This window comes from Heterocephalus glaber, unplaced genomic scaffold (genome assembly GCF_053883595.1).
Source record: "Heterocephalus glaber isolate CG9 unplaced genomic scaffold, H.glaber_assembly_v1.0 deba00000621, whole genome shotgun sequence".
NCBI classification, from domain to species: Eukaryota; Metazoa; Chordata; class Mammalia; order Rodentia; family Bathyergidae; genus Heterocephalus; species Heterocephalus glaber.
The window spans coordinates 5,878,206-5,905,174 of record NW_028258153.1 but is presented as its reverse complement, the minus strand read 5'-3'; the positions used below and the strand labels follow the sequence as shown (position 1 = coordinate 5,905,174).

Here is a 26,969-nt window from a genome sequence, read left to right as displayed (position 1 = left end):
TACATATAAAAAAGGAGGGAGAAAATGGAGAGGCAGCAGTGAAGTGGGTTGTGTATTTTAGTAGAACATTCAGGAAAGCTGAATGAATTAGGACCCATTCTGCCAAAACAAGAAAAGGCAAGTGTTAAAAAAACAAGCAAAACCCCACCATCACCACAATACCAAACTATACGATTTGGTTGCAATATAGTTCTACACATTCAATAAAGATAGAAGTAAAAGGACCAAAAATTACAAAGGTTTAAAATTCTTATTATTCCAGGATTAATGCATTTTATTTGTTCTTATGAGCCTAGGACATGGGAGCTATTAGATATTATTATACTGTGCTCTGCTTGTGTTAGCTAACTTAAGCTCACAACAGCCAAATAAACTATTATCCATATTTTAGAAAGGGTATTCAAGTTCTAGGGAACAGGCATGGGTCTCCCTGGAACCAAGGCAGAGACATTGACCCTTTTCTCCATCCAGGTCTCATCCCTCCAGCGCCCCTGAGGTTGTGGGCTAAGGTAGTTTTTCATAGATCTACTCACATTTTTTGGATCTGTTTTGTGGATGCCAATTCAGAATTGGAAGGAATGCAAAATCCAAGCCCTTGATATTATAGAAAAAGAAACTGAGAGCAGAAGGAGATTTCAAATGACTCCATCAGGAGTGGAGTGCTACCTATAACTCGGAAAGTGAGTGGATAGCCTCCTTGCTTCCCCTAAGCTACCCGCCACCCCTCCCACACACACACCATGTCTTTTCTTACATCAGCATTCATGTTCTATGTTTCCTAGTCATCGATGAATGTTGCTTTCCCTTGATATTGTTCCAAGTGCTTTAACTTGTCATTTCCAGGGTTGGAGGATCACCCTTGCATTATTCTCATGCCCTTTCCCCTGCTCCCCTTTGATTTCTGTGGCCCAGTACTTGACAGGTCCATACCTCCCAGACCAAACAGGCTCTCTGTTTTGATGGAGCTCCAAAAAGAAACCCCCATAGGCTTCTGAGGCCATCTATCTCAGTTTTAATAATAATTTTCCAGAGAAGTTTGGCCTTCAATCCAATTGTTCTTCTTCTTCTCTCCCTAATGCAAACTCTTTCCCTCTTTTTCTGGCCTTAGAGATTAGGGCCATTGTTCTGCTTAGTATCCCCCAAGCATGGTTTTGGAATTCACCTTCAATCTTCTTTTCTCCAAGTGAAAGACCATTTCTTTAAGATTCTCTCAGAGATTCTAATTTATAGTTTTGCCATTTGTCCTCTTATTTCTGCTCTCTTAAACTGCGATTCTTATCCTTCTGAAACAAATCTGTAAATATCTGATGTCAAATAAGAATTATATACACAATGTGTTAGTCACTTTCTGCATGGCTGAGACACAACACCTGACACACACAACTTAAATGAGGAAAAGTTTCTTTTGGCTCACATTTTGTAGAAGTTTCGCTCCACTGGCTGGCTCCAAGGCAGAGCAACATGGTAGCAGGGCAACATGGTAGCAGGGCATGGCAGAGGAGAAGCAGCTCAGGGCATGGCAGTGGGGAAGCAGAGAGAGTTAAGGGAGGAGCAGGTGAGGGAGAAAAACTCTTCCAGGCCGGGACTCCAGGGACCCCCTTCTTGTACCAAACTCCACCTTCCAACATGACATTTAGCTATAAATCATCAATGGACTAAAGAGTACCACTACTGAAGAGTATCACAAGCCCAGGATCCAATCATCCCCCGACCCCACCCCAGGAGCACATGAGGCTTTGGGGGAACATCTAGATGTAAACCATAGCATGCAGTGTGGCTAAACAGGGCATCAGGTGTGCTACTGCAGAGTGCCGCCTTGATGGCTGAGCCTGGGCTTCACATAGATCCTCTCTACCAGGTTGATCATTTCAGAGCAATGTCTGAGGTGTGCACTGGAAGAAACACATGGCAGCTTGGAAGTACCAAGTCATGTGCCAGGTGCTTTACCCACTAGTACATCTCTACAATTACCCTCTGTGTGCACTGTTGTGTGTGTGTGTGTGTGTGTGTGTTTGTGTGTGTGACGGGGACTGAGCCCAGGGCCTCACACATGCTAAGCTCTACCACCAAATTACATCTCCAGCCCCTTGCCAGGCAATTATTATTCTCCTTTTACAAATCTACACTTCCAAGCTCTAGAAGTAAAGTTACTTTGCCTATAGTCCAACACCCAAAACTCCAGGCAAATCGTGTCCTAATTCCATATTCTCCTAGATCAAATCCATCTTATCTACTTATCTACTCTTCTGTACTTGTTTATGAGTGGTGTTTGTGGGCTTGTAATTGCCTTTTATTTTAATGGTTCAGCTGAAGGTTAAACAAATTCTTTGAGGACAATAACTGCACGTTCCACTTAGCTTTTTATACTCCAAACCAATCCTCTTTTTCTTAAAACACAGTAGTCTTTTGAGATCTGTATCTCAAGTGTAGATCAGCATCAGTTCACTCTTCACCAGTGGAAAAAGGGAGGAGGGAAGGTGAGATTGGAAGCATTATTCCTTCTACAGCACTGACCACCAGCACTCATCCAAGTCAGGGCCTACGAGCTTTGGCTGCCTGTGTTCCTAGCCTCTTGATAGGAGTAGGGTGGCTTTTGAACAGGGCCAGTCCCTTAGACTTAGCAAAACCTGACTCTTCTGATCACAGCCAGGCTCTGCCAGCAGTAAAACTGGGATTGAATTGAGCCACTCTAGAGGCACCAGTGGCCCAGGGTCGTCTCCTGACCCTGTCATCAGGAGTGAGCGGCAGTGACAGAGATCATCAAGGCACCTCATAGCTGAGTCCCGAGTCTGTTGGTGAAACCACTTTCTTCTCTCGCCTTTAGATCTCTTCCACGAACTCTATTTAAAAAAGACAAAGAAAAGTCATTTCCTTCAGAGTATAATTCATCTTTGATTACAAAAGTGAAAGTTGGAAAAATAGGTTGTAAAAGAAGAAAAATACACAATAGGACCTGATGATTTAAATGTGTTCAGTGGACCAACTACCATGTTAGTATTTTTAATCACTCCAAATTTAACACTACAGTACAAATGGAGTGTACTTATAGTATATAACTGAGATAGTAAAAACAAAAAGATAACTGATATACTAATGTGTGTGAGTACACATGTATATATTCACATACACAAACATATTGCATAGATCCATACTTCTATGCCAGGTAGTCTTTTTTCCCCTAATCCCGTCACTTGGCCAGATGGATCTATCTCTTAGCCCAAGGGTGCTGAGCCACAACTCGACAAGTTTCAGGAATGCAGTTGGTCAAATGCCCTCCAGTGACTCAGTGCACCAGCCCTAAGTCAGTAGAAACAGCACTAGACCTGGAGGTGGCAGACCTGTACCTGAACACTATCTTTGCTACCTTCTACTTGTGGGATTTTAGGCAATCACATGACCTCTTTGAATTTCAGTTTTCTCATCTGTAAAATGAAAATAGAATCACCTATCTCATAGGGTTGTGGAGAGGGCAAAAAATACAAACTACCAAGTACCAGTGTTATGGATAAGTCACTTTTATCCTCTGCTGGGTTCACCAGGGGTGGGAATGATCCCTGATTTCTATTACCTGTCTACAGGGCATACATCCAGATGTTCAGGTGTGTGCACCCCCAACCAGCAGGGGTGACTAGGAGGCCCCTTGTCTTTCTATTCAGGAGCACCTTCCTTGACAAGGTACTATAATAGCACAGAGGGAAAGAGAATGTCATAAGCAAAGTAGAAGATGCAGTTATTGTCCTTAAGGAATTTACTATTTAACCTTACAGATGAGTCATTAAATGAAAGGGAATTACATGGCCACAAACACCACTCATAAGAGTGGTACAGAAAGAGTAGATAAATAGATAAGATGAGAATAGGGAATTGAGAAAAGATTAGCCTGGGGTTAGAAAGCTCCTGGATGAAAACAGTTTTGAAAGAGGGAAAGAAATGACTGCAAAGAATGACAAAGAATGAGGAGGATTCTCAAAGAATGAGGTGTGGGACAAGGCAAGATGACAGCCCTTGTAGGATGAAGAGCCAGGTGAGGTGGCCTCATAAAGGGGGACACAAGGGCCATTTCACAAACCTTCACACGGTCCTTCCAAAGTTGATGCCTTTCACTTAATTTTACAAGTGCAGAAATCATCTGTAAAATGGTGCAAAGCTCAGAGCTTGCACATGAGGTAGTAAGGAGTTGGATTTCAGGAGTGTGTGGTTCCACAATGACACAGTTTCTTGGTGAGTGATTCCTAGTGCAAGTATGCTGGGTTGCTGACCTCTGTGCAAGTCAATCATTTTCTCTTCAAAATCTAGGTGATTTGCTTTTTTCCCTGAAAGAGTTGTTACTTTGTTGGGTTTTTAAATGCTCAGGCTCTCACCATTTCCCCACCTGGTTGGATCACTTTGACTTCTGTTGTTGATTTTTTGAAGAGGTTAGCAACTCCAACAAATTTGGCCAATATGGAAGCAGGCTTGTCTTTTAAGCCTCAGTTCAGTCCAGAACACAGTTAGAGATCCAATTAAAGCCACTCAAAACTAACAATGGTTTGAAAGCTAGCTATTGATCAGAAATGGGAATGTCAAGTTACCTTTCCCAAACAATAAGCTCATTACAAGGCACTTCAGAGAGAGTCAGGCATTAAAGACCTTGCTTTGATGACTTTGAAAAGGTAGAGAAAGGCAACAGAATTAGTTACAGAGGAGTGTTTGCCCGCGTTAGAAGCTAAAAATGGTGGGAAACTCTTATCTTACAGACAGACATTTGCAGAGAGAAAGATATACATATAAGTGTATTCTGTATACAAATTATAACATGTTTATTAATGGACTTTATTTCCACCCCAGTGGCTCTATTGGGGAAGTAACTATTTGCTTAATGGAAAATCTTGGAAAATAGTTCAATGAATGTTGAATAAGAAGGAGGTGACTATTATTCCTTTAATACCCAAGTGAATCAACTGTTAGCTTTCTGAAACTGGATTTGTATGAGTCCACCCATGCTGTCACCAAGTCCCTCCTAGTAGAGATGGCACCCTATGTATGCTGGGGATCAAAAGCTAAAGAGCCCAAAAAGTATACAGTCACTTGCTTTGTGTGTGTGTGTGTGTGTGTGTGTGTGTGTGTGTGTGTGTTGTATATTACTGGGGATTGATCTCAGGGCCTTTGCATGGAGCTATATCCTTAGTTATTTTTTTTTCTATTTTTTTAGTTTGAAACCTAGTCCCTAACTTGCTAAGTTCCCCAGGCTAGGCTTGAACTTGCAATCTTTCTGCCTCAGGTTCCCAGACTGCTAGGATTACAGATGTGTGCCACCATACCTGGCTAATCACTTATTTTTAATAATGTATATTCTTAGTTTCTACAAAATAACAAGTTCATCCCAACAAAATAGTACTAACCCCATTCCCACCCTACAACAGATTGCCCCAAGCAAAACCAACCAAAGGAAAAGATGATAGTGTATTGGCTTATATCCACAGATCAGTCAGATTTATAACTAAATCTGCCTAAGATACTGCTGATAGAAAAAGAGATATGTGTGGGAGTATGTTAATATTTCTTTTCTTCTTTTCTTTCTTTCCTTCTTTTTAAAAATTATTTGTTGTTTTTAAGTCAAAGTCTCGCTATATAATTCAGGCTGGCCTTGAACTCATTCTGTAGCCCAGGCTGGCCTTGAACTTCTGGCAATCCTCCTGCCTCAGCCTCCCAAATGCTGGGATTATAGGGATGCACCACCATGCCTGGCTCTATTTCTTGATTTATTCATTCAACAAAAAATATCTGAGCATCTGTGAAATGCCAGACTTTGTTCCAGGTGCTTGGGATGAGAGAGGACAAAAAATAAAAAAGAAAATTAAAAAAAGAAAAGAAAACCAAAAACAAAAATCCCTGACTCATTCTAGAGGGGAGTCACTGGGGAGACAGACAATTAAAAATATAAAAATTAGTAAAATATATAATAAATTAGAAGCAGGCCAGGGATTTAGCTCAGTGGTTTTGTTGCCTGCTGCGCAAGCGCAAGGACCTGAGTTCAATCCCTGGTACCAAAAAAAAAAAAGCTAGAAGGGAATAAGGGAGAACTATGAGCAAAACACATAGAAAAGGCGAAAGGCCTAGAGGCAGCTTGTAGGGAAGGAAGGGCAGCAGGCAGCTTGCTCCTTTGCATGGAGTGCTTCATGTATCACCGAGAAGCGCAATTTCAGCAAAGATGTGCCAGAGGTGGAGGCTTCACCCCAGCGGATATGAAGGGGAAGAACATCCTGGCAGACAGAACAGTGTAGGGCCATGACGTGCTTGGCAGGTAGAGATAAAGAGTAAAGAAATGATTGTGATCGAAGAAGACAAAGTTAAGGGGGAAATGGGTGAGTGAACTTGACTTTCTACTTTCTGATCATGAGAGTATATTCCACACTATTTCTAAAGCTTGGGTTGAAGATAATCTACTCTTTAAAGAGATTTATGTATCATTTAAAGAGACATGTAAATATGAATGAGCACAACATAGTTCAATAAATGCAGGTAACAAAATAGTGCTCGTACATAGGATTCTTTAAAATGAGAGAGAGACAGAGAGAGAGAGACAAAGACAGAGAGAGTCAGAGACAGAGAGAAACAGAGAGAGGTAGTGCTGGGCATGGTGGCACATGCCTATAATCCCAGCACTGTGGAAGGCTGAGGCAGGAGGATCACAAGTTTGAACTCAGCCTAGGCAATTTAGTGACTTAGTGAGACATTGTCTCAAAAAAAATAAAAAAAATTTAAAAAAGAAAACAAAAAAGGTTGAGCTCAGTTTGGGAAGGCTAGGTTCAATTCCCAATATTGGCTCCCAAAAATGTCATATTTTCTCTCCCTCTCTCTCTTTCTCTCTCCTCTCTTTTTCTCTAGTACATGCGAGTGTGCATATTGGTGGTACTGGTGATTGAACCCAGGGTCTTCACACTGAGCTATATTCCCAGGGCTTTATATTTTTATTTTGAAATATGTTCTCACAAAGTTGCTAAATTTGCTAACTTTCCCAGGCTGGGCTTAACTTTGTGATTCTTCTGCCTTAGGCTCTCAGAGTACTGGAATTGCAGGTGTGTACCGCCACACTTGGCTATAAACTCTTATTTTCTGTTTCATACACTTGAAAGAAATTTGGGAGGAAAAATCCATTCATTAAATATCAACTGTGGATTGTAGACTTGTTGGAAGCAAGGAGTATGTCTTTATGGTAATATAGAAAGCAACACAATGTCCCGGGTGGTGAGGATGTTAGCAAATAAGCACTCAATATATAATTTGAGTTAATGCATGTTTAATTATTCTTGTTTCTTGTTGAATATAGGCTTTTCTATCTATTCCCAATGCCTTGCCCACAATCACAAACCTATGGCATTCCTTTGAATTTCTTTGTAGTGATCTGGAATGTTTTCCAGTTAGATTTTCCAATTTGCAATTCAAGTCTATGAACATAAGACTTACAACCAACGTAGCTTCTCTCATCCCACTTCCTGGTGAGGAATACAGCCCAGTTCTCTAGAGGATCCATGGGGATCTTTCTTGTATCGAATTCTTCCCATTAGTTCTTATGCAAGTGTTGAAATGCTTTCCATCATCTTAAGATCATTTTGGCATCAGCTTCTCTACCTGCTTCAGTTGATGATTGTTGATATTTTTGGGAATCCCACCCAGAAGTATGCATCCATCTCAGATTCTCACTCACAGGAACTGCCTCCCAGATGTCCTCTGGTGGGAAGCCCAGTTCCACCATGCAGTCTTTGCTTCACAGTGGCTTTGGTCACTGGTCCCACAGGCACCATGCCATCCTTGGACCATCACCCTCAGTGAGAAACATCCCCAAGGGCTCTCTGCTGTTGTTCCACCCCGATCCTATATGACCAGGTTGATACAGTTTCACTTGGCACCATTCTTCTATTTTCATTCTTCAAATCCTAAAAATATACATGCACTTTGACCGTTCAATAGTCCACAGGGCTGTAGCTGGGGCCTCACTGCACTTCACCTCATTGACGGTGACACCTCCAAAAGCAGTGTGGCTGCAACCTGTGCCTGGAGCCTCTGGGATGCATGATAGCAAGGTACAAACTCAACAATGGCCACTGCAACATGTGGGACGCCCAATGTCTGCAAGAACCTTCTCTGTCTCCTGATGAACACATCACCACATTATAGGTCCCCTTTCACACAATCCAGACACTACACCTTTTATTTGTTGATTCAAAATTGCACAGTGTATTCTTAAATTAGCTACTCCTTTTGTCCTGCTATTCTAATTATTCACAATGTCCACATTAAATAATACCTATTAAAGAGAGTAACACAATGAGCAGCAGCAGCAGAAAACCACTCAAGTTGAGTCTCAGCATCACCTTCACATACCATCACAGTGTTAGTACTAATATTGCTGTTACATTGGGTTACCAATAAAAGAGAAAATCTTTATGACCAGCTCTACTCCCGTTCAGTGCCTTCCCATTCCTCCCATGTGTGACAGAGGACAACTGGTATTGCTTTTTGCCCCAGAAGCACCAGACAGCAATAATAAATGAAACTGGCAATCTCTCCTCACAGGCAGTGGTCTTTTTCTGTCTTGAATAAGGGACTTCTTTACCACCCATTATTCTTGACTAAAGATCTACACCTGTGGGGTTTCCTACCAGCTCCAGCTCCTCTTACCACCCTCAGTTCACCCTTCAAGGCCTGGGGAGGGAGGGAAAAGACAGAATGGAGGGCCAGTCAAGAGGACTGTCCTTCCCTCACTCCATTCTCCCCTTGCCTGTCACCGATTTCAGACCGGTCGTCGATCCTATCAGGGGTCCATAAAGCTGGAAGGACTCTGGCCCGGGAGAGGGGGGTAGGGGTTAGGCAAACAGGCCAGGGAGGCAGTTGGTTGAAATTTAACCACAATATTCTCAGTCTCTATTGTTTTGAGTGAGGCCCAATATTTCCACAGCAGGATTATAGGATCTGATTAACCATGTTAGACAACAATGCTGAGCTGGGATGGGCTTCCCCTTCCAGCTGCCAATATGAAAAAGTAAGCAGAACACCCAGATTTCAGAAGGGACTCCCAGCAGCCCCAAGCCCGACTCCCCACTTCCAGCCTCACAGCTGTTTGGGCCCCAAAGTCCGAGAAGGAAGAGTGTAGCATTGTATGCTCCTTTAACTACTGGCCCTTGGCCCAGCAGGACAAGTAATCCTGGCACAATCTTCCCAGGTGAGTCAATGGCAGTGTGCTCCCCACACCCTGGAGTTCTTTCAATGCCTCTTCCGGGTTCCCCTGGTAGGCTGGTCCAGATTGTCAGGAATCTATGAGAGTTGAGTGCCCAGAGGCCAGCGCTCATTCAAAGGGGTCCAAGGGTGTGGAAGGTGGCAAAAGATCTGTTGGGCTCCAGATAGAAAAACAGGAGGTGGGACTTACCAGCTCAAGAGAGCAATTGAGCATTTACTAGCATACTCTGGTTCTACATAATGGCATCCATGTGCCAGGGTAGAGAAATGCGAGCTCAGAACTAAGGGGATGCAAAAGGACCACCATAGAGTCTCAAAAGATGAAAAAACATTCCACCAAATGTTCTGAGATGAAAGGACAGATGGCCTCCCAGCTTCTGAAATAGAGAGGGGTTCCCCACAGACCCTGTCCCTCACACAGACAAGCTACCAGTACCCTTCCCATGCTGGATGCTTCCTCTCGGGATGGGGTCTTCAGGGGACCTGGCTAGGAGAACAAGGAGGGGATCTAGAGCAACAAGGAGCCCTGGACAAGAGAATGCAGTAGGGGCTTCCTGAGAGTCACAGCTACTAGTGACCCCCCAACATCTGGGCTCCCTCCTCCTGTGCATATCTAAGGGCCTAGGATAGTCCATTATACTTTGCCAGCCCATGCACTTATGGATGTTGGTAACAGGGGTTAACAACCACTGTTCTTTTTTTTTTTAGTACCGGGATGGAACTCGGGTTCTTGTGCTTGCGCAGCAGGCAGCGAAACCACTGAGCTAAATCCCCGGCCCCGCAATCACCGTTCTTGAGCTGTTTGATGGCTTCCTTGTAGTATGTCACTCGTTTTGAAAGTTTCTTCAGGAAAATTAAAGCACAAATTTCTCCAGGGCAAAGCTTAGAAAAACATATTTGAGGTCACATAAAATTGTTATCACAGTGGTGACATTTTCTAATTTAGGGTTAAAAACTGACCCTCTTTTCATGGAGTATAACCTCATGAAAGGAAGAAAACAAAAAAACACAGAGGAAGTGTATCTATTAACAGAGACTACGTTAATAGCACAATGTCAAAAAGTAAGAAAACAGATAAGGTAAGCTCAGGAGGGTTGTTATGGAGGATTCAGGTTTGCCTTATACTCTTTGGAGCAGATCTTCCTTGTTTTGTAAGTAGATAACGAGGGGCAAAACAGATGGAAGGAAGAAACTGACCCTGGTGACAAAATCAGCAATGGAAGCAAATCCAGGACTAGAGAGGTACAGCTTCTCACATCACCCAAAGGGGCTCCTGTGTGTCTCCCAAGAGGCCTGGGCTAGGGAAATGGTTTGGAAATGGGAGATTTAAAAGAACAGCAAAGAAAGGAGTCCACATTACCCCAGGATAAAAACAAGAAGCAGTAGGGCTGAGGGGGCGGGGGGTGGGGTGCATTTCTCCTGTCCCCAGGCCCGCTGTCCATGCCCTGCAGCAGCCTTGGAAGGATCTTGGTCCGACCAAGCTCGACTGCCAGTCCAGAGCACAGGAGCACAGACCTGTCCTCGCCACTGAATGCTCTAGGAATTCCAGAGCCAGCACCTTGAAGTCCGTGTATGCCTTGATCAGGGACACTGGTGACAGGGGAAACGAATGGCTCTGGAGGGATTTTCCACAACCCAACTTGGGCTCTGCTTTTAAGCACTGCTGGAAAAGCATCCTGTAAGGCATGAGATAAGAAGGTGCTACCCAACTGGAGTTCGGAGGTGAGGATTTCTCTCCCAGCAAAGAGCCATGGTCCCAGCTGGCTGCCCCATCTCAGCTGACTGCTAGGGGACCAACCAGCAAGGCCAAGTAGGCCTTGCAACCTAGGTGGCGCTATTTCTCTACTTTTTGGTTAAATTACTGCAGGGACTTCCTCGAGGTCCCAAGTCCTGCTCCTGGTTTGCTGGCTTGCTCGTGTAAACCACCTTATATTTTTTTTTCTAAAAATACTCCAAAGCAATTGAAAGAGTCCCTTCTCCCACCAGCCAGCCCTGGCCCCAGCCCCGGCCCCGGGGAGCGGGTGGGTAGGCGGGGAGGTGGGCCACTGCTTTATTAAACACAGGGAAAACTAATATTTACGGAATAAAATTTATGGAGCAGCCACGAGAATTCGACCCTTTTATGGCATGTGGAGTGGGGGTTGGGCTAGGCTGGGGGCCTCCGGGAGGGGCCCAAGCCAGGGAGCAGGGCTGGAATACAGCCTGGTTAGGCCAAATTGTCAAAGCGGGGATTTCCCTGGAGTTGCCTTGGGATGAATGATTCTGAACCACCACCCCTAGCTTTGGGGTGAAGGCTTCAGGGCAAGAATGCCTGAGGCAGGGCCTCTGGCGGAGATATTTCCCTAGGATGTATTTAAGCGATACCCCACAGAGGGAGCAACCTTGGGGATACAGGCAGCAGAGGACAGGAAGGTTACTAGTTATAGTCTTACTTAATACCCTCACCCCCCCACACACCACCCAGTACTAGGGATTGAACCCAGGGCCTTCAAACCCAGCTATGTCCCCAGTCCTTTTTTGTATTTATTATTTTAAGATGGTCTCAGCTAAGTCACTTAAGTTGCCTAGGCTGGGCTTGAATTTGCAATCTTCCTGCCTCAGCCTCCCAAAGTGCTGGAATTACAGGCATGTGCTACTACACCCAGTTTATTATTAATCTTTAGAAAAAGTCACACAATCTTATGAGAACATGAACAAAGTTATGCTGTTAGGATTTTCCTTATCGTTTTAGAGGATCCACAGGCCCCTAGTTTCTGATGAAAAATTCCTGCTTGAGGCTAGGCTCTGGGGGTGGAAAGGTTACCCAAAGAACTCCACTTTCTTCAAGCTTGATGGGGAAGCTTTTGTGTTTTCTATGTGGTCCCATGGTGTGTAGCTTGAAATCTGGCTATCTAAATTCTGCCAAAAAGAAAGTGAAGGACAAAGGGTGCCAGCCAGTGGACTGTTTTCACACAGTTCCCACTTCTCCTTGATGACAGTCACTCTCACCAGATGCAGCCAGGACACTGTGCTCTGCAGGTAAAAAGAGGTCAGCAGTACCAGGGATGAGCCCTGGCAGTGTCCTCTGGCAGGAAAAGGCAAGGCAGTGAGCCCTAGAGTCCTGGAGGATTCCTGCCTGGAAGAGCCCTCAGGGAGGAGAACAGCTACTGAGAGGAGCCAGGATCATGGGATAAAGGTGGGTGCCATGGAAGATTAGAAGAGAATCCAACTGTTTGATAATGTATACAATCATGCTTTTCACAAGTCCTTTGTCTGGGTTCAAATTCTGGCTGTCACTTACTGGCTGAGTGACCTTTGATAAGTCACTCGAACACCTGGACGATTTCTTAGTGGGCTAACAGTAGCTTCCTCAGACAATGCTGTGGGATTCAATATTAGGCACTTATTAGATAGGCTACCTGATACGAATTGTTCATTAACCAGAGTGGTTTATTACTGTTGTTCTATTTTTGGTGGTGTTTTTCTTATTTTCCCATCCCTCCCTTTCCCTCCTCCTTTCAATGCTGGAGATTGAATCCAGGGCCACATGCATTGTAGGCAAGCCTCTCCCACTGAGCTACACCTTCAGCCCCTTTTTGTTAAAATTTTTGAGACAGGGTCTCACCAAGTTGCCCAGGCTGCCCTTTTTGCCATCTTTCTGCCTCAGCCTCCCAAGTAGCTGGGATTAGAGGTGTGGTACTGCGTCCAGATACTGTTGTTCTAATCATAACAATCAGTATTTTGTTATTTCTTGGATGGTCCTCTCCCTGTGGCCTGACATCAGTTCAGAAACACCAGACCCAGCTAGGGAGGACACAGTGACGAGGAGGCCACAAAAAGCAAACACACTGGAAACATTCTCTGCATTCTGCTCCTGACTCCTTCCTCTACCTACCAGTTCCCAGTGAATACCTGGGTTCTATTTACATTCTGATCCTTCCAAGATAAAGTTTTTGATGGTCTTACTACAGAGGAAGATCTGGCAGAGACTGAGGGACTATGACAGTTCTGGTGTGCCCAAGAGGTGACCATCTCTAATTCTGCCCTTTTCTTTTTTCCTGCTAGGCACGAATATTTAGTTCTGTAGGCCAACTCTGTGTCCCAGGAACTCAAGGGGTCATTTCCTGTTCCCTGTCACCCTAGTTCTACTTCCTACATTATCTGAAGTGGAGTAGAAAATGAGAAAGTCAAATTCCTTTTTCTGCCACCCAAGGAAATCTACCTTGGCCCTAATGCTCAAAGCTCTTTGTCATTTTGATCCCAGACTATAACCACCCTGTTGTCTATGCCTTGAAGCAAACGGAAAACACACCCGAGTTTGGCAAAAAAGAGCAGTAGTCTGTCTTGTGCCACCATGGAGGAGTTCTTGAGATCAAAGTTTCTGAAGCTGTGGCTCATGCCACAGCAGAGAAGCCTAAGGAGAGCCTGAAGGACTGGAGCATGGGCTCAGACTTCACCCAGGGAAAACAACAGGACTCAATGAGATGAGGTGGTAATGAGTTCCACAGATAAATAATCTCAAAAGCAGGGGACTGGAAGTGATTTTATTCTATGCCAAGAGAGAAGCAGGTCTCTGAGAAGGGTCTGGGACTGACTAGGGAGTCTGGAGAAAGGTAGACAAGGTTTCCTAAGCATGTTGTACTCTTGGCAGATTGGCTATATATACCAAAGTCCAAGGTAGGGTCCTGGGTCTGAAGAACCTCCACCAAAAGAGAGAAAAGTATGGGACTCCCAGAGACTAGCTGCCACTCAATCAGGGAAGACCAGTGCCCAGTGGGCTTGAACCAGGCTTCCTTTGGTTAACAGTCCCATTCAGGTGGCCTGTCAACACGAACTTTGTCCTCTTGCCCGACAGTGGCCTCTGACTGTAAGTCTGTCTGAGGCACACTCTGCCATGGAGCTCCTTTCCCAGTGATGCTTGGAAGCTATTCTCCTGGTCTATCCCAGAAGCTGAGACCATGACAGGCTAGCTGAAGAGCCCCCTCGGCTTCTTCCTCTTGGCCTTTGACAGCTGAGGTCTCTGCATGAGGCCTGCAGTGCCCTAGGAAAAAAGGAACCCAAGTTAACAGAGGCTTTGAAATGGACCCACTTAACAGTAGGGAAGGAACTTTCTTCCTCTCAGGCTCTTGGCTAGGATGAGGTCATGAAGTATCTGACACAGATGTTTTGAAGTTTATGTCAGGGAGTAAGTTTGATGTAAGACTCCAAAACAAGAGATGCACATACATGTGCCTTCTCCCCTAAGGAACAACCTCACAGGCCTTCACTGAAACTGGGATAAGATGAAAAGGGACTCAAGGTTCATCATTCAGTATAAGAATGGCAGAGAGGAGACAGCAACCAAATAATATATGAAAGACCGGGACCCCCCAAATTTGGAAGTTTTTGTTCACAAATATCTGTCAGTATTGCTGAGGCAGTGTCAACTGAGCAGCAACTTCAGGGACCACTGGCTGGGGGATTATAGGTGCTGACTCCTCCCATGCTCAGCACACTGTCCAGGAAGCTGCTCGTGACTCACAGTGGGCTCTTTCTCAGGCGCTGAGGAGGATGCTTCTGAGGAGACTGGTTGTTCTGGCTGGCTCAGAAGTTGGCCATCAGTTCCTCCAGGGGAGGCACTGCTTGAGGTCTGAGGATCTCCTGAGATGGAAAAGGTCAAGAGAAGACTATGAGAAATGTCTTCTTACCAGGAAGACATTAGCATTTACCAGGCATTCAGATACAGGCCAGAGCGCAGTACTAATAAATGAACAGACAGAAGCAGCCACAAACCCCACTTTGAACTGATATTAAGAAAGCCTTGTTTCTGTCCAGATACCTCAGGCCAGCTCTCAGCAGAGAGATCCTTTGACTCAAAGAGCCTCTCTACATGGTCCCAAATGCCTCTCAGTAGGGAGATGGGTTTTTCCGCCGGGCATCCGTCCTCCCTACTCAAGGAAGCTAGTCATTGGGGTCCCCTAGGCCAGTGCCATCTAGAAGAACTTCTGGAATAAGAGAAGTATCCTGTGTCTTCACTGACCATCTTGGTAGCCACTAGCCACATATGGCTACAAAGCCCTTGAAATGTGACTACAGTATATGAGGAAATGGATTTCTAATTTTAGAATGAAATTATTTTGTATTAATTTAAATTTAAATAGCCTCATGTGGCTAGAACTACCATATAGGACAGCACAAACACAGGTATTAACCCCAGGCAGATCAGGTATGTCTGGAGTTCCTCACCAGCCCCTTGACGCTTCTGTCTCACTTGGAGCTCCTGTTTGGTGACTGCCACATACAGACTCTGCAGATTCATGACAAAGGGCCTTCCATCACTGACATCGCATGCCTCTGGTAGTTTCTACAAAGGAGAGGAGATACTGTCATTGGTTATACTGTCTGGCCAGAGAAAAGGGATCTTATATCTCACTGGCAGAACTGGCATCAACCCTAAACAAATTTACCTAAAAGTAGTTAACTTCACTGTGAAGCCTGCTAGGACCACCATAAAGACCTCTTGGAGGGCCGGGGGTTTAGCTCAGTGGTTCCAGCGCCTGCCTCACAAGCGCAAGGTCCCAAGTTCAATCCCCGGTACCAAAAAAAAAAGACCTCTTGGAAAGCCTCTGAACCGCAACTCCAAATGTGTGCTTCTATATCCTCCAATCCTTAAGTCCCTTATGTTTTCCCATGAATGTTCTAAGATCTCTAGGTTCTTTCTTCCAAATAGATGTGGTTTCAGAGGCCTGTTTTAGAAAAGCTATTGTCCCTACGTTGTCCCTGAGCTGTACAGATTACTATTTTAACTAATTTTACTCCTAAACTTCCACAGATGGGAAAGAAGGTTGACAAAGATTCTGAGGTCTTCCTGTCTACTGTAATTCTATTGTGCTTTACTATATGATCAATGTACCCTCAATGGGGTGATATTTCCCCAAAATGGGTGAAAATTGGTTTCTCAGGGTAAAAAGAAGCTACTTTTTATTTATTTTTTTTAAGAAGCTACTTTTAAAAAGTATAATACATAGATATACATATGATACATAAACAGAATTTTTTGTGTTTTTGTATCATTATAATTTCCTGAGGGATTGATTAGGAAAAATTGTCTTTAAAAGTTTCTTAGGGGGCTGGGGATTTAGCTCAGTAGTTTCGCCGCCTGCTGCGCAAGCACAAGGACCCAAGTTCGATCTCCGGTACCAAAAAAAAAAAAAGTTTCTTAGGGAGCTGAGAGTGAAAAACAGAAACACTGCTATAATTACATCACTATGGAATGAACTGTGGGTTTATATCCACACCAAAATACTTTGCCTCATTCTAGTTCCATGTATTTGGCTGAACTGAGCTGAAGTAATGGGAGAAGACTGAACAAAGTACAATAAAAATGAAATGAAAGAGTGTAGTATCCAAACCTGGTTGCACTTCAAAATCTTGGAATGGGCCCAGAACTATTTCATCTGTCCCTATGCATGCCAATCATCATGCTTCCCTGCCAAGTTAGCAGGTCCCCATGAGCAGCTATGTCAGCAACTCACAAGGGAACCAACCCAAGAACCCTTGGCCCATGAGACTGGCCCGTATCTCATATGTAAGGGTACCTTTTCTGTGCTGTAAGGGCATTCAATTCTGAAAAACCTCTGTGGGAGGGTGGGAGAGAGAAAATGTGAAAAACATGAAGTAGGTACTGAGCCTACTAACCTATAGTCAGGATCACACAGTTATCTCTTGAGGGGGTGGCTAAAGAACTAACTCATCAACTGCCATGAAATAGAATACTCATTTCTAATCTGATCTTATCTCCAGAAAGACTATCTCAGGCTTGGATTTTCTTTTCTTTTCTTTCTTTCTTTTTTATTGCAATGTAACATCAGGTATCAGTAAGGCTTGGACTTTCACTGGAAACTAGTCAATAATTCAGGAGCCGTAAGTCTAAACTTTGCCTCTAGTAGTAATCACTTGAGTCATGAGTTATCACACTAGTCATCTCCAACAACACTCCCTGAGGAATGACCTGGACCATGGAAAGCAAACTATCAGGCCACACCTCCTTCAACCACCTCACTCTCCTTCTAAGTTCAGCTCTCTAACTCCTAAGCCAACTCCTCCTCTAAAGTCCTCTACTCCATAGGCAGAGAGCCTGGGTAGTGAAGAGGCAAGCAATGCCTTTCTTCCTTGAGTCTCTCAGACCTCCCTTCATACTGCTCCAGACATGTAGCCTCCATAAGGTCATTCATGCACAGCTTCTTCGGCCCATGCTATCTGAACAAATGGGCTAGCAGACTTTAGGCAGTCTACAGTCATCTCCTCCTGCCCTTTCCACGCAACTACACTGACTCATAATTTTCCAGGGTGATCTTTACCCAACTGGTGTATTCAACTTCAAAATGAATACCAGAAGTAAAGAGCCTTTCAAGCCAGTGCTACCCTGAACCTAAGTCCAAATCTAGAACTTAATCTTAGCCCTTCATATATTTGTCCCACAGTTGCTGCCAAAGGTTATCTCTCCCAAGTTGCTAGTCTCAGAAAACTACTAGGAACAGAATATTTCTATACTGAGTACTCACTATGTACTAGGCACTGTGCTAACCCATTTTTGTTTTCACTACTATTTTTCTGGCACCTTGAACAACCCCTAGCCCATGGTAGGAGCTGAGTAACAAATTATGAATGAATGTAGCCACTGGTATGATCCCATGTGGCCCAGGCAGTTAATCAGAACTAGTAAGTAGTTGGAGCAGGACTAGAATACATGCAGTCTGGCTTCAGGGCCCCAACATAAAACCACTATCCTATTTAATTCTCTGAACAGCAGAATTTTAGTCAAAATAGCAACCCATCCTCTTCTAGGATCACAACCCACGATCCCTCATACCATAGTTTATCTGTCATCCCTAACATGACAAGAAAAAAATGAGCAGATAAAAAACAGGCATGGGCTGGGGATTTAGCTCAGTGGCACTGCACCTGCCTTGCAAGGGCAAGGTTCTGAGTTCAATCCTCAGTACCAAAAAAAAGAGAAAAGGAAAAAAAAAAGCAGGCAGCTAGTCCTGACTGTAACCCTTAGGGGCTGAGAGGCCATATCCCAAGCTGGTACCCTGCATAACTGACTCCTTGGGCAACATCTCAGAATGTGACAGGGAAGAGAGGTGGGGAGGCCTGAGCTTGGGAGGAGAAACATTAGCTCCCAGGGCAGGACAATGGTGGGAGCAGGGAGGGGCCGGCACAGAGATCAAAGGGAGAAGGCTGGAATCAGTACTGAGCCAAGAAAATAGTGTCCCCTGCTGTAAGTACGACTGAGCCAGGAGCACAGTGTACCAGCCACAAAGCGGGTCACTGCCCAGAGAGGGAGGGAAAGAAGAATAGGTCAGCCTTCTGCGTAACCCATTCATCTGATTAACCCAGAGTCAATTCTAGCCAGCAACAATCACTGGGATTCCATGTGCTGGGCACTACAGGACTGGGGGTGGGCAATGGATATACATCAATCCTTCCCTCTTCAGAACAGATCTGAGTCAACACAATGATAAACACGAGTCCTGCCTCTAAGAGTTCACATTTGTGTGCAGGAGGTAGACAAGCGTTTGTTGTTTGGTTTTGTTTATCAAGCAATTTGCTGGGCCGGGGATTTAGCTCAGTGGTTCCGCCACCTGCCCCACAAGCGCAAGAACCTGAGTTCAATCCCTGGTACCAAACAACAACAACAACAACAACAACAACAAGCAATTTGCTATAACAGAGTTATAAACAAAGGGCAATAGGAACCCAGAGAAAAAGAAAGGAATGAATTCAAACTGGGAGTCCTGCAAAAAGCTTTAGAGGGTCAAGGTAAGCTTTGGAAAGTTATTGAGTCTGGTGGAGATGTGTGAGGCACAAAGGTATGAAAAGACAGGTGTATCTCACGGGACATGTGACTAGATGCCTCAGTTCATGTCCCCCAGACTGCAAAGGACTGAGCTTTCTGAATTAAGGTCACGCCCATGGGAATTTCCTTGTGTTTTACAAAGTAACTTTCTCTACTACATAACCGTTTGCCAAAGTTTCCTTGGCTCAAACTAATACTGAAACAATGATGAAGACTTAGAAACTTTCTCTAGGTTTCCTTTTTTAGGTTCTTGGCTACATTTAAACTCCCTTAGTACTTCTTCACTACTGACTTCTAGAACTGTGACTTTTCAATAGCCACAACAGCTATAGTCCCCTCTGGTCTCCAAGATCTATTTTACTCTCCTGTCTCCAATTCACTAGGGCTTTGGCCCTTGTTTACAACCATATAAGAAGCCTCTGGGAAACCAAAGTTACAGAAATCCTATGGGGCATTTTATTTCCCCTTCTTGTCCTTACTGTAGCCTCTTGGTTGACAGGGCCCAAACTCGCCTCTCTTACAGTAACTCCCATCTTTGTCAAGTCTAAGACCGACTCCCAGTGGTACAGAAATTCTAGGACTCCCAGATGATTTTTTGGTATGATCCCACCGGCCACTCTCAACCAGATATATATGTTCTTCCTATTCTCATCCTCTCTCATCCTTTCTTTCCTCCTAGAACTGTTTCAGAAAAGAAACCTTCAGAATCCGTATAAGGCTCAACCATGATACACTGCTCACCCTACGAATATGGATGGGCCTTAGTCTGAGGACAGATTTAACAGAAGGAAAAGAGAAAACAAGCTCACTGGAGCTCTCCAATATTTCCCTGTGAGTGGGTCTTTGGTTCTGACACCAGAACCAGAAGCCAGAACAACTCCAAGGCCATGGCATTGACCACCACAGTACCACAGCTGCCAGGTCAGTCCCTAACACATGACTTCCCTAAGGATAAGAAGCCCTCTCCTCCCTCTTGCAATGTGGCAAACTCTACTGGTCTGGATAGACTTTCCTCCCCAGGGAGCCCAAGTCCCAGTTTAGGGAATCATGGTAATGTTCATTATTAGCTTCTCAAAGGGATAAGAAAGAGCACATTAGAAAGTTCTTCTAAGGTCTCAACTGCCAAAGGGTTTGCCAAACTAAATAGAAAAGAATAGGATAAATGATTTAGGAAGAGGACTGTAATGAGAAAGACTCTTCAAGAAACACAACTCCCTCTCTGCCAACACATTCAAGTTTAAGAAATATTTACTATAGTATTCAGGACTCTGGGATTACAATATATTGAACCAAAGAAATAAAAATGCCTGCCCTGTTGAAGTTTTCATTCTAGGAGGGAGATCAATAACAAACACAACAGCTAACTAAAACTCATACTCTGTCAATGGTGAGAGCATCGTAAGGAAAAATAAATCAGCCAAGGCATTGTGGAATGGGGGCCGGAATGTAATGCAATTTTATTTTATTTTATTTTATTTTATTTATTTATTTTTTGGTACCGGGGATCAAACTCGGGACCTTGCGCTTTCGAGGTAGGCGGCAGAACCACTGAGCTAAATCCCTGGCACTGATGCAATTTTAAACAGAGGTCAAGGAAAGCCTCATAGAGAAAGTGGTATTAAAAAAAAAAAATTAAATGGAAATGAGAAAGTGATCCACATGGCTATATGAGTCAAGTAACAGATTTCCAGTTTACCTAGAACAGCCCCAGTTTATGCTTACTGTCCTGTTTAATTATTCATAGACCTCTTTTTCTCTCTTATAAGTGCCTTAATTTAAACAATAAATTAGATGGCTACCCAGTGTCAGAAGAGGAGCATACATGGGATACATGTTTGTGTAATTAATCAAAACTATGAGGTAATATAGTAAATTACTTCTCATTCTGTAAGCTTTCATTCTAGAGCTTAGGAGCAGAAAGGTGACATGATCTGATTTCACTCTGAGAGTAAAAGGACAAGAGAAGCAGCAGGCAGACCTGGCAAGAGGCTGCTACAATAAGCAGATGAGAGATGAAAGCAGCTTGGGCCAAGGTGGTAGCAGTGGAGGTGGTGAGAGCACTGAGATTCTGAATTAATCTAAAGGGATGGCCAAGCTGATGGACTGGGGAGTAGCACCGTGAGAGGGGTCAGGCACAAGGCAGATGTTATGGACAGATGATCTAGATACCTAAAATGGAATTCCTAAATCAAAGACAGCCTGACATGGCCCCAGTACACAACATATACCCAGCTTCAGAGGAAAAGCATGAGAGTCAGAAGGAAAGGTGAACCCAATGCCATCAGGATTTACAAAGAGAAAGCCCAAAGTGGCTTCTCACTCAAAGGGGAAGAAAGAAGATTATCTTAGGAGAGACAGAGACAGAGAGAAAGAAACACAGAGAGAAAGAGACACAGAGAGAAAGAGACACAGAGAGACAAAGAGAGAGACAGAGAGAAAGAGAGACACACACACACACAGAGACAGAGTCAGAGTGAATAGGATGGAAGAAAGAAAAATGGAAATAAACTTTAAATTCTGGCTTTAGAGTCTGAAATATTTGGATCTATACCTAAGGTATTCTCTTTGCTAGCTGTGACACTTTGGGTGTTATGGCTTGTGTCTAGATGTCTCCCCAAAGCCTCATGCAGTTATAGGTGGAGCCTTTTCAGAGGTGGCTGAATTTCGAGTATGTGATGCTGAGAATAAGAGTGTGAGATTACTAAATCAGTCCACGGATTGGTTTAGCACTGTCCTAATCCCAGTAGCCTGGATACAATATAAGGGACTGAAAGAAGCTTGGCTTGTTCCTTGTTGCTTTACTATCTTCTGCCCACCATCAACTGTTTCTCCTCTACAGTGCCTGTCTGCCATGACACCCTGCCCGAGAGAAACCTCTACAAACTATAAGTTAAACAAACCTTTCCTCCTTTAACTTTGGGTGTCAGGTATTTTATCTCAGCAATGAGAAAAGTAACTAAGACACTGGGCAAGTGACTACATAATCAATGCCTTATTTTGGAAGAGGAAAAGAAAGGAGAGGAGAAGGGAGGGGAGGGGAGAGGAGGGGGAGAGAGTTGAGGGATCAGAAAGGGAGGGAGGGAGGGAGGGAGGGAGGGAGGAGAGTTTGTGAAAAGATTAGGAGAGAGAGAGTAGCGAAAGTACCAAGAAACGGCTGGTCCTTCTCTTTGCAAGGCACACTGAGACTTTCGTTGCGTGGCCCTACTCATGTGCAAGTTGGCTCAAGAAATGCCCTAATGATGATGTACATAATGAAACCGGGTTCTGGTCCCATTATTAACTTTTTTCACTGTCATCCCAAAGCACAGACTGATCTTCACACAATTCAGGGAATAATCAAAGCCTTCATCAGAGAGACACACAAGTAGCCCACCATCCACCATCACCACAGGAGCCCATTCCCCACAATTCAGCAGAGACCAAGACAACATGGCTTTCATATCGGAAGGGCCTAGGTTTAAATCCTGGAGTTGCCAGTTATCAGCTCTGTTACTAGGCCCCTTTTAGTCTCTGTTCTTCCACCAGAAAAATGGACTAATACCTTTGTGACACTGATGGCATGATTCCACAAGGTAATATTTGTAAAGGGTTTCTGCTCAGTGTGCTTATGTCTCCTGTCTCGCCACATCAGCTCTTGTTGCTTCTAAAGATCACCTTCATTCTCCCACTCCTGCAGACCTGCCCAAGAGGCCATGGTTTCACCCTCATTGTCTTCGCCCTCTTTAGGGGGCGGGGTGATATAACAGTGGGGAGTAAAGCTACAGCTCTCTCCAGGAGCACACGAGCACATTTCAAAGGATTCCATGTGGCATATCCAACAGTGCTTCCCCTGGGAACTCTTCCTCATCACTGTCTCCTGCTTCCTAATGCGGCTCTGCTGTGTCATTCCTGGTTTTTTTTTTTACTGTGATATCATTCTCAATTTTTAAGTAACATGCATTTTGTGAGGGCTATTTGGAAGGCAGAAAAACATGACCTGCAGATGCATTATCCAAATAGTAGCTGAGCCTGTTGCACAAGTGCAAGGATCTGAGCTCAATCCCCAGTACAAAAAAAAAAAAAAAAACAACCAAACAGTAGCTGAATGGTTTTTGATGGGATTAATCTCAGTTTCCTCAGTCTGAAAGAAAAAGCCAGGAATAGCACAGAGAAAAGACATACAGTAGAGATGTTCTAGATTTTTAGAAGACAACTATTTCACTCTCTTTTCTCCTCTCTCCTAGTCTTCCACAGCAGTTCATCTGGATGAGCAGTTACTGAATTTCAGACAAGATTCAACCAGGAGCGGGTCCCTCTATTTTGTCTCTCACAGACTATCCTTCTATCACCTCACTGATGAGAAACCTTGGTGATTTGAGAGAGAACACAATATCCTAAGTGTACAAGCCACACTGCCCTCTAAGGTCTGCATGTGCCATCAACGAGACAGCGGACACTGCTCTGTTTGGTCTGGTTCAGCTTTGTTTGGGTCTGGGCCTGGAAGACGGCTTCCTTGACCATTCTGCCCTGGTGCGGCTGACCTCCATCGCTAGTCTGTCTCCTGAGCAGCCACCCAGCACTGGAAGGAAAGAGAACACAGAGCGGCCTGGCCGTAATTTTGTTTTTAGGGATCTTGCACACATTAATTACAGCTCAGGGACCTTGCACATTAATTAAATAATAGTCTACTTTGGGCTTTCTTCATTTTAAAACAAAGTGGGAAAATGAAAGCATGTGTGCATCATACATGCAAGCATGTACAATGTAATCTAGCATGTATATAACCTAGTCATGTTATTACCAAATCAGTTTCTTTGTAACCTCCCTTCAAAGCGGGAGATCGCTCATGATTCTGGAAATACAACAGAGGCTAAGAGAGTTTAAAAGTTCCAGATGGCTTGAGGTGCAGTCCAGATCCAACTTCTATTATTCAGACTTTTCTGGTTCAGCTTGAGGCCTCCTACTCCCCTAGTCAGAAGAGAAGGGAGATGAAAGACTATAAATCGAGGTACAAATAGAAGGCTTGGATAATATTCATAAAATTAACTTTTGTTTTAATGTGGTGTCAGGGATTGAACCCAGGGCTTCATGCATATTAGCATGTGCTCTACCACTGAACCTCAGACTTAAGATTAACCAACTTTTTTTTTTTTTAACACTTTCTATGTGCTAGGTACTAGGTTAGTATCTTTACTACATTATCCCAGTCGACCTCTATAGTTGCCTTCTGGGCTAGGCACTAAAATCATTCTAATTTGGGGCTGGGGATTTAGCTCAGTGGCATCATGCCTGCCTTGCAAGCGCAAGGTCCTGAGTTCAATCCCCAGTACCGCAAAACAAACAAACAAACAAACAAACAAAAAACCCCACAAAACAAATAAAATCATTCTAATTTCATATATGAGGGAACAAAGGCTCAAAAAGTTAAGTAACTCAACCAAGGTCACGGCAGAATGGGAAACCAGAAGACCCAGGAGGGTGAACTCTAGAACCTACACCTGAACCACCCACTAGAATGCCTCTCAGAACCACCCACTGATATATCCATTTCTCCCTCCCGCCCCTGACCCTGGGAAGGGGCTACTCCCTGTTCTGAGGCCTAGTGGCTCTAGGAAAGCTCTCAACACCTCTCTTACATCTCCAAATGGCCCAGGAGGCTGAAAGAGGGGAAAGACAAAATGCCATCTGGAAAAGGGAAGCCTACTTAACCCTTATGTAGCCTCCAAGGGTACCAGAAAATTTTAAAAATCAATCTCTGGTACCTGGAGGCTTCAAACTTTGAATCTCCTTTTAAAAGCAGCACAGCCCCTCCAAGTCACTGCAGGAAGGCCCCTCAGCTCTGCCCCCAAAGAAAAATAATGGCAGAGGGAGTGGAAGTGGAGGTGGGGGCAGGGGCAGCTGTTCTCATAAGAGCCCTTTGTGGTGGCTGCCTCTGAAAGGAGGTTTTGCTAGACAAGGTGGAACTTCTCAAGGTGACAAGCAAATGGTACAGACTGAGCTGTGACCCTCTGCTCGCTCCATAACCACCCCCTCCCATTTGGAGGGCCAGAGCCCAAACTGTCCCCAGAGCCCCACCCAACCCCAGCACAAACCATGGCTTTCTAGTCTGGAGAGCAACTAACGAGCAGCAAAGGGGCTCAAGGGATGAAAGTGGTTTCCTGGGGGGATGAGTCCGCAGAGCCCCTCAGAAAGCGCAGTGGCAACTCTCATTCCTTCTCTTCTCTGCTCCCACTCCTTCCTTCAGAACAAGCAGCTCCTGTCCCTCTGGTGCAGGGAGGGGGCTCTGGCCAGCCTAGTAGGGGGACAGCCAGTCTGAACTTCATAGTTTAGCACCTCTCTCAAATTCTGCCACCTCAAAATCCTTTTCCTCAAATGGAAATGAAACAATGTGGTAGAAATTGGAAATAAAAAAGCATCAGATTTAATAACAACAACAACAACAAACCCCACAGCTCTAAGGCAGGCAGGCACCTGGCTCTGAAAGTTCTTGGTCCTGTCCTTTGCCCCCAGCCCTGTGCACATTTCACTTTCTTTCTGGCTTAGTGGCTAAGAGAGACTGTCAGCTGGGTCTGCAGGCCCAGAGGTGATTTAGAGGACCCAGTATTGCTCTCTCTAGGATCTCCACTACCCAGGAGATTCTCTTTCATTCCAGATTACACGCTGGACAGCTGGGAACACAGCCCATGGCAGGGTTCAAGGGCTCCCTGCCCACCCTCACCTGCTGCCTGCTCTCTGTAGGGTGACACAGTGTCCTCTCTGCCCTGAGAAATCCTACTCCATAGAGGCACTGCTTCACCAAAAACACACACGCACACGCACACATACATGTGACAAGCGCCCAATCTTCATGACCATAGGTAGTTAAAAATTTCTTAACAGGACACAAACCATAAAGAAAAAGACAGATATACTGGACTATATCAAAATTACGAATTTCCAGGGCCAGGGATTTAGCTCAGTCATGCCACCAACTTCCTTGCAAGCACAAGGTCCTGAGTTCAATCCCTGTTACAAAAAAAAAAAAAATTAGGAATTTCTGGTCATTGAGAGATACCATTAAGAGTAAAAAAGCAAGCTATAGAGTAGGAGAAAATATATGCAATATATTTAACCAAAAATGGACTCACTTCCAAAATATATGAATAATTCTTAAAAATCAGTAAGAAAAAGATAAATAACCCAATAAAAACTGGCAAGAGGCTTAGTTGCATCCAAATAACCATTAGTTACATGAAAATGTACAGAACCTCATAGTCACCCTAATGGCTAAAAGAAAAAAAGAAAAAATGTTAGAAAAGATGTGGTACAACTCAAAATCTCATGTATTGCTTGTGTGAGTACAAGCTGACATGATCACTTTGGAAAAGGACATGGTAGTATCCACTAAATCTAAGAACGCACATATCTGTGACTCAGTCATTCCAACTCTTTGCATCCATTCCAACACAAATGGACAAAGTGTGGCACACAGTTATATACATATTTCTTACAGTGGAATGTTATACAGAAATGAAAATTAATAAAAATACTGCTACATACACCAATATGGATGAATTTCATAAATATGTTGTTGAATGAAAGAAGTCAAACACAAGAGAACATATTCCATATTATTCCATTTGTATGACGTTTAAAAATAAGCAAAATTAAAGATCATATTAGAAGTTTAGGAGAATGGTTACCCTCTGGACGTGCTAGGTACTAGGAGGGAATAGGAGAATGCTTCTGGAAGCACTAGAAATTTTGTAGTTCTTGATTTGGGTGCTGGTTGTAACAACTGTGCATTTGGCAATAATCGTTCGAGATAGATACATATAACATTAGCACTTTCCTTAATTTTAAAAGTTTACTAATAAAGGTGCCATGGTGGCACACATCTATAATCTCAGTTACTCAGGGGGCTAAGGCAGGAGGATTGCAAGCTTGAGGTCAGCCTAGGCAGCTTAGTGAGATC

The 26,969-nt window shown here is 44.1% G+C and overlaps 1 protein-coding gene across 3 annotated transcripts in view; it reads right to left on the bottom strand.

Moving 5' to 3' along the window:
• Window positions 1-244: 244 nt before the first annotated feature.
• Nhej1 (non-homologous end joining factor 1) overlaps window positions 245-26,969 on the bottom strand; it is a 98,721-nt gene continuing 71,996 nt past the window's right edge. Inside the window, exons 6-8 of one of the 3 annotated variants that reach the window (XM_004864558.4) lie at window positions 15,421-15,538; window positions 14,717-14,835; window positions 13,721-14,236 (exon numbers count right to left, since the gene is read on the bottom strand). In XM_004864558.4, the coding sequence (XP_004864615.1) occupies window positions 14,162-14,236; window positions 14,717-14,835; window positions 15,421-15,538 (312 nt within the window). In that variant the 3' untranslated portion in view covers window positions 13,721-14,161. Of the gene's footprint in view, window positions 2,841-13,720; window positions 14,237-14,716; window positions 14,836-15,420; window positions 15,539-26,969 lie in introns of those variants that run through there. The other 2 variants (XM_087206041.1, XM_087206042.1) reach the window with 2 other exon arrangements.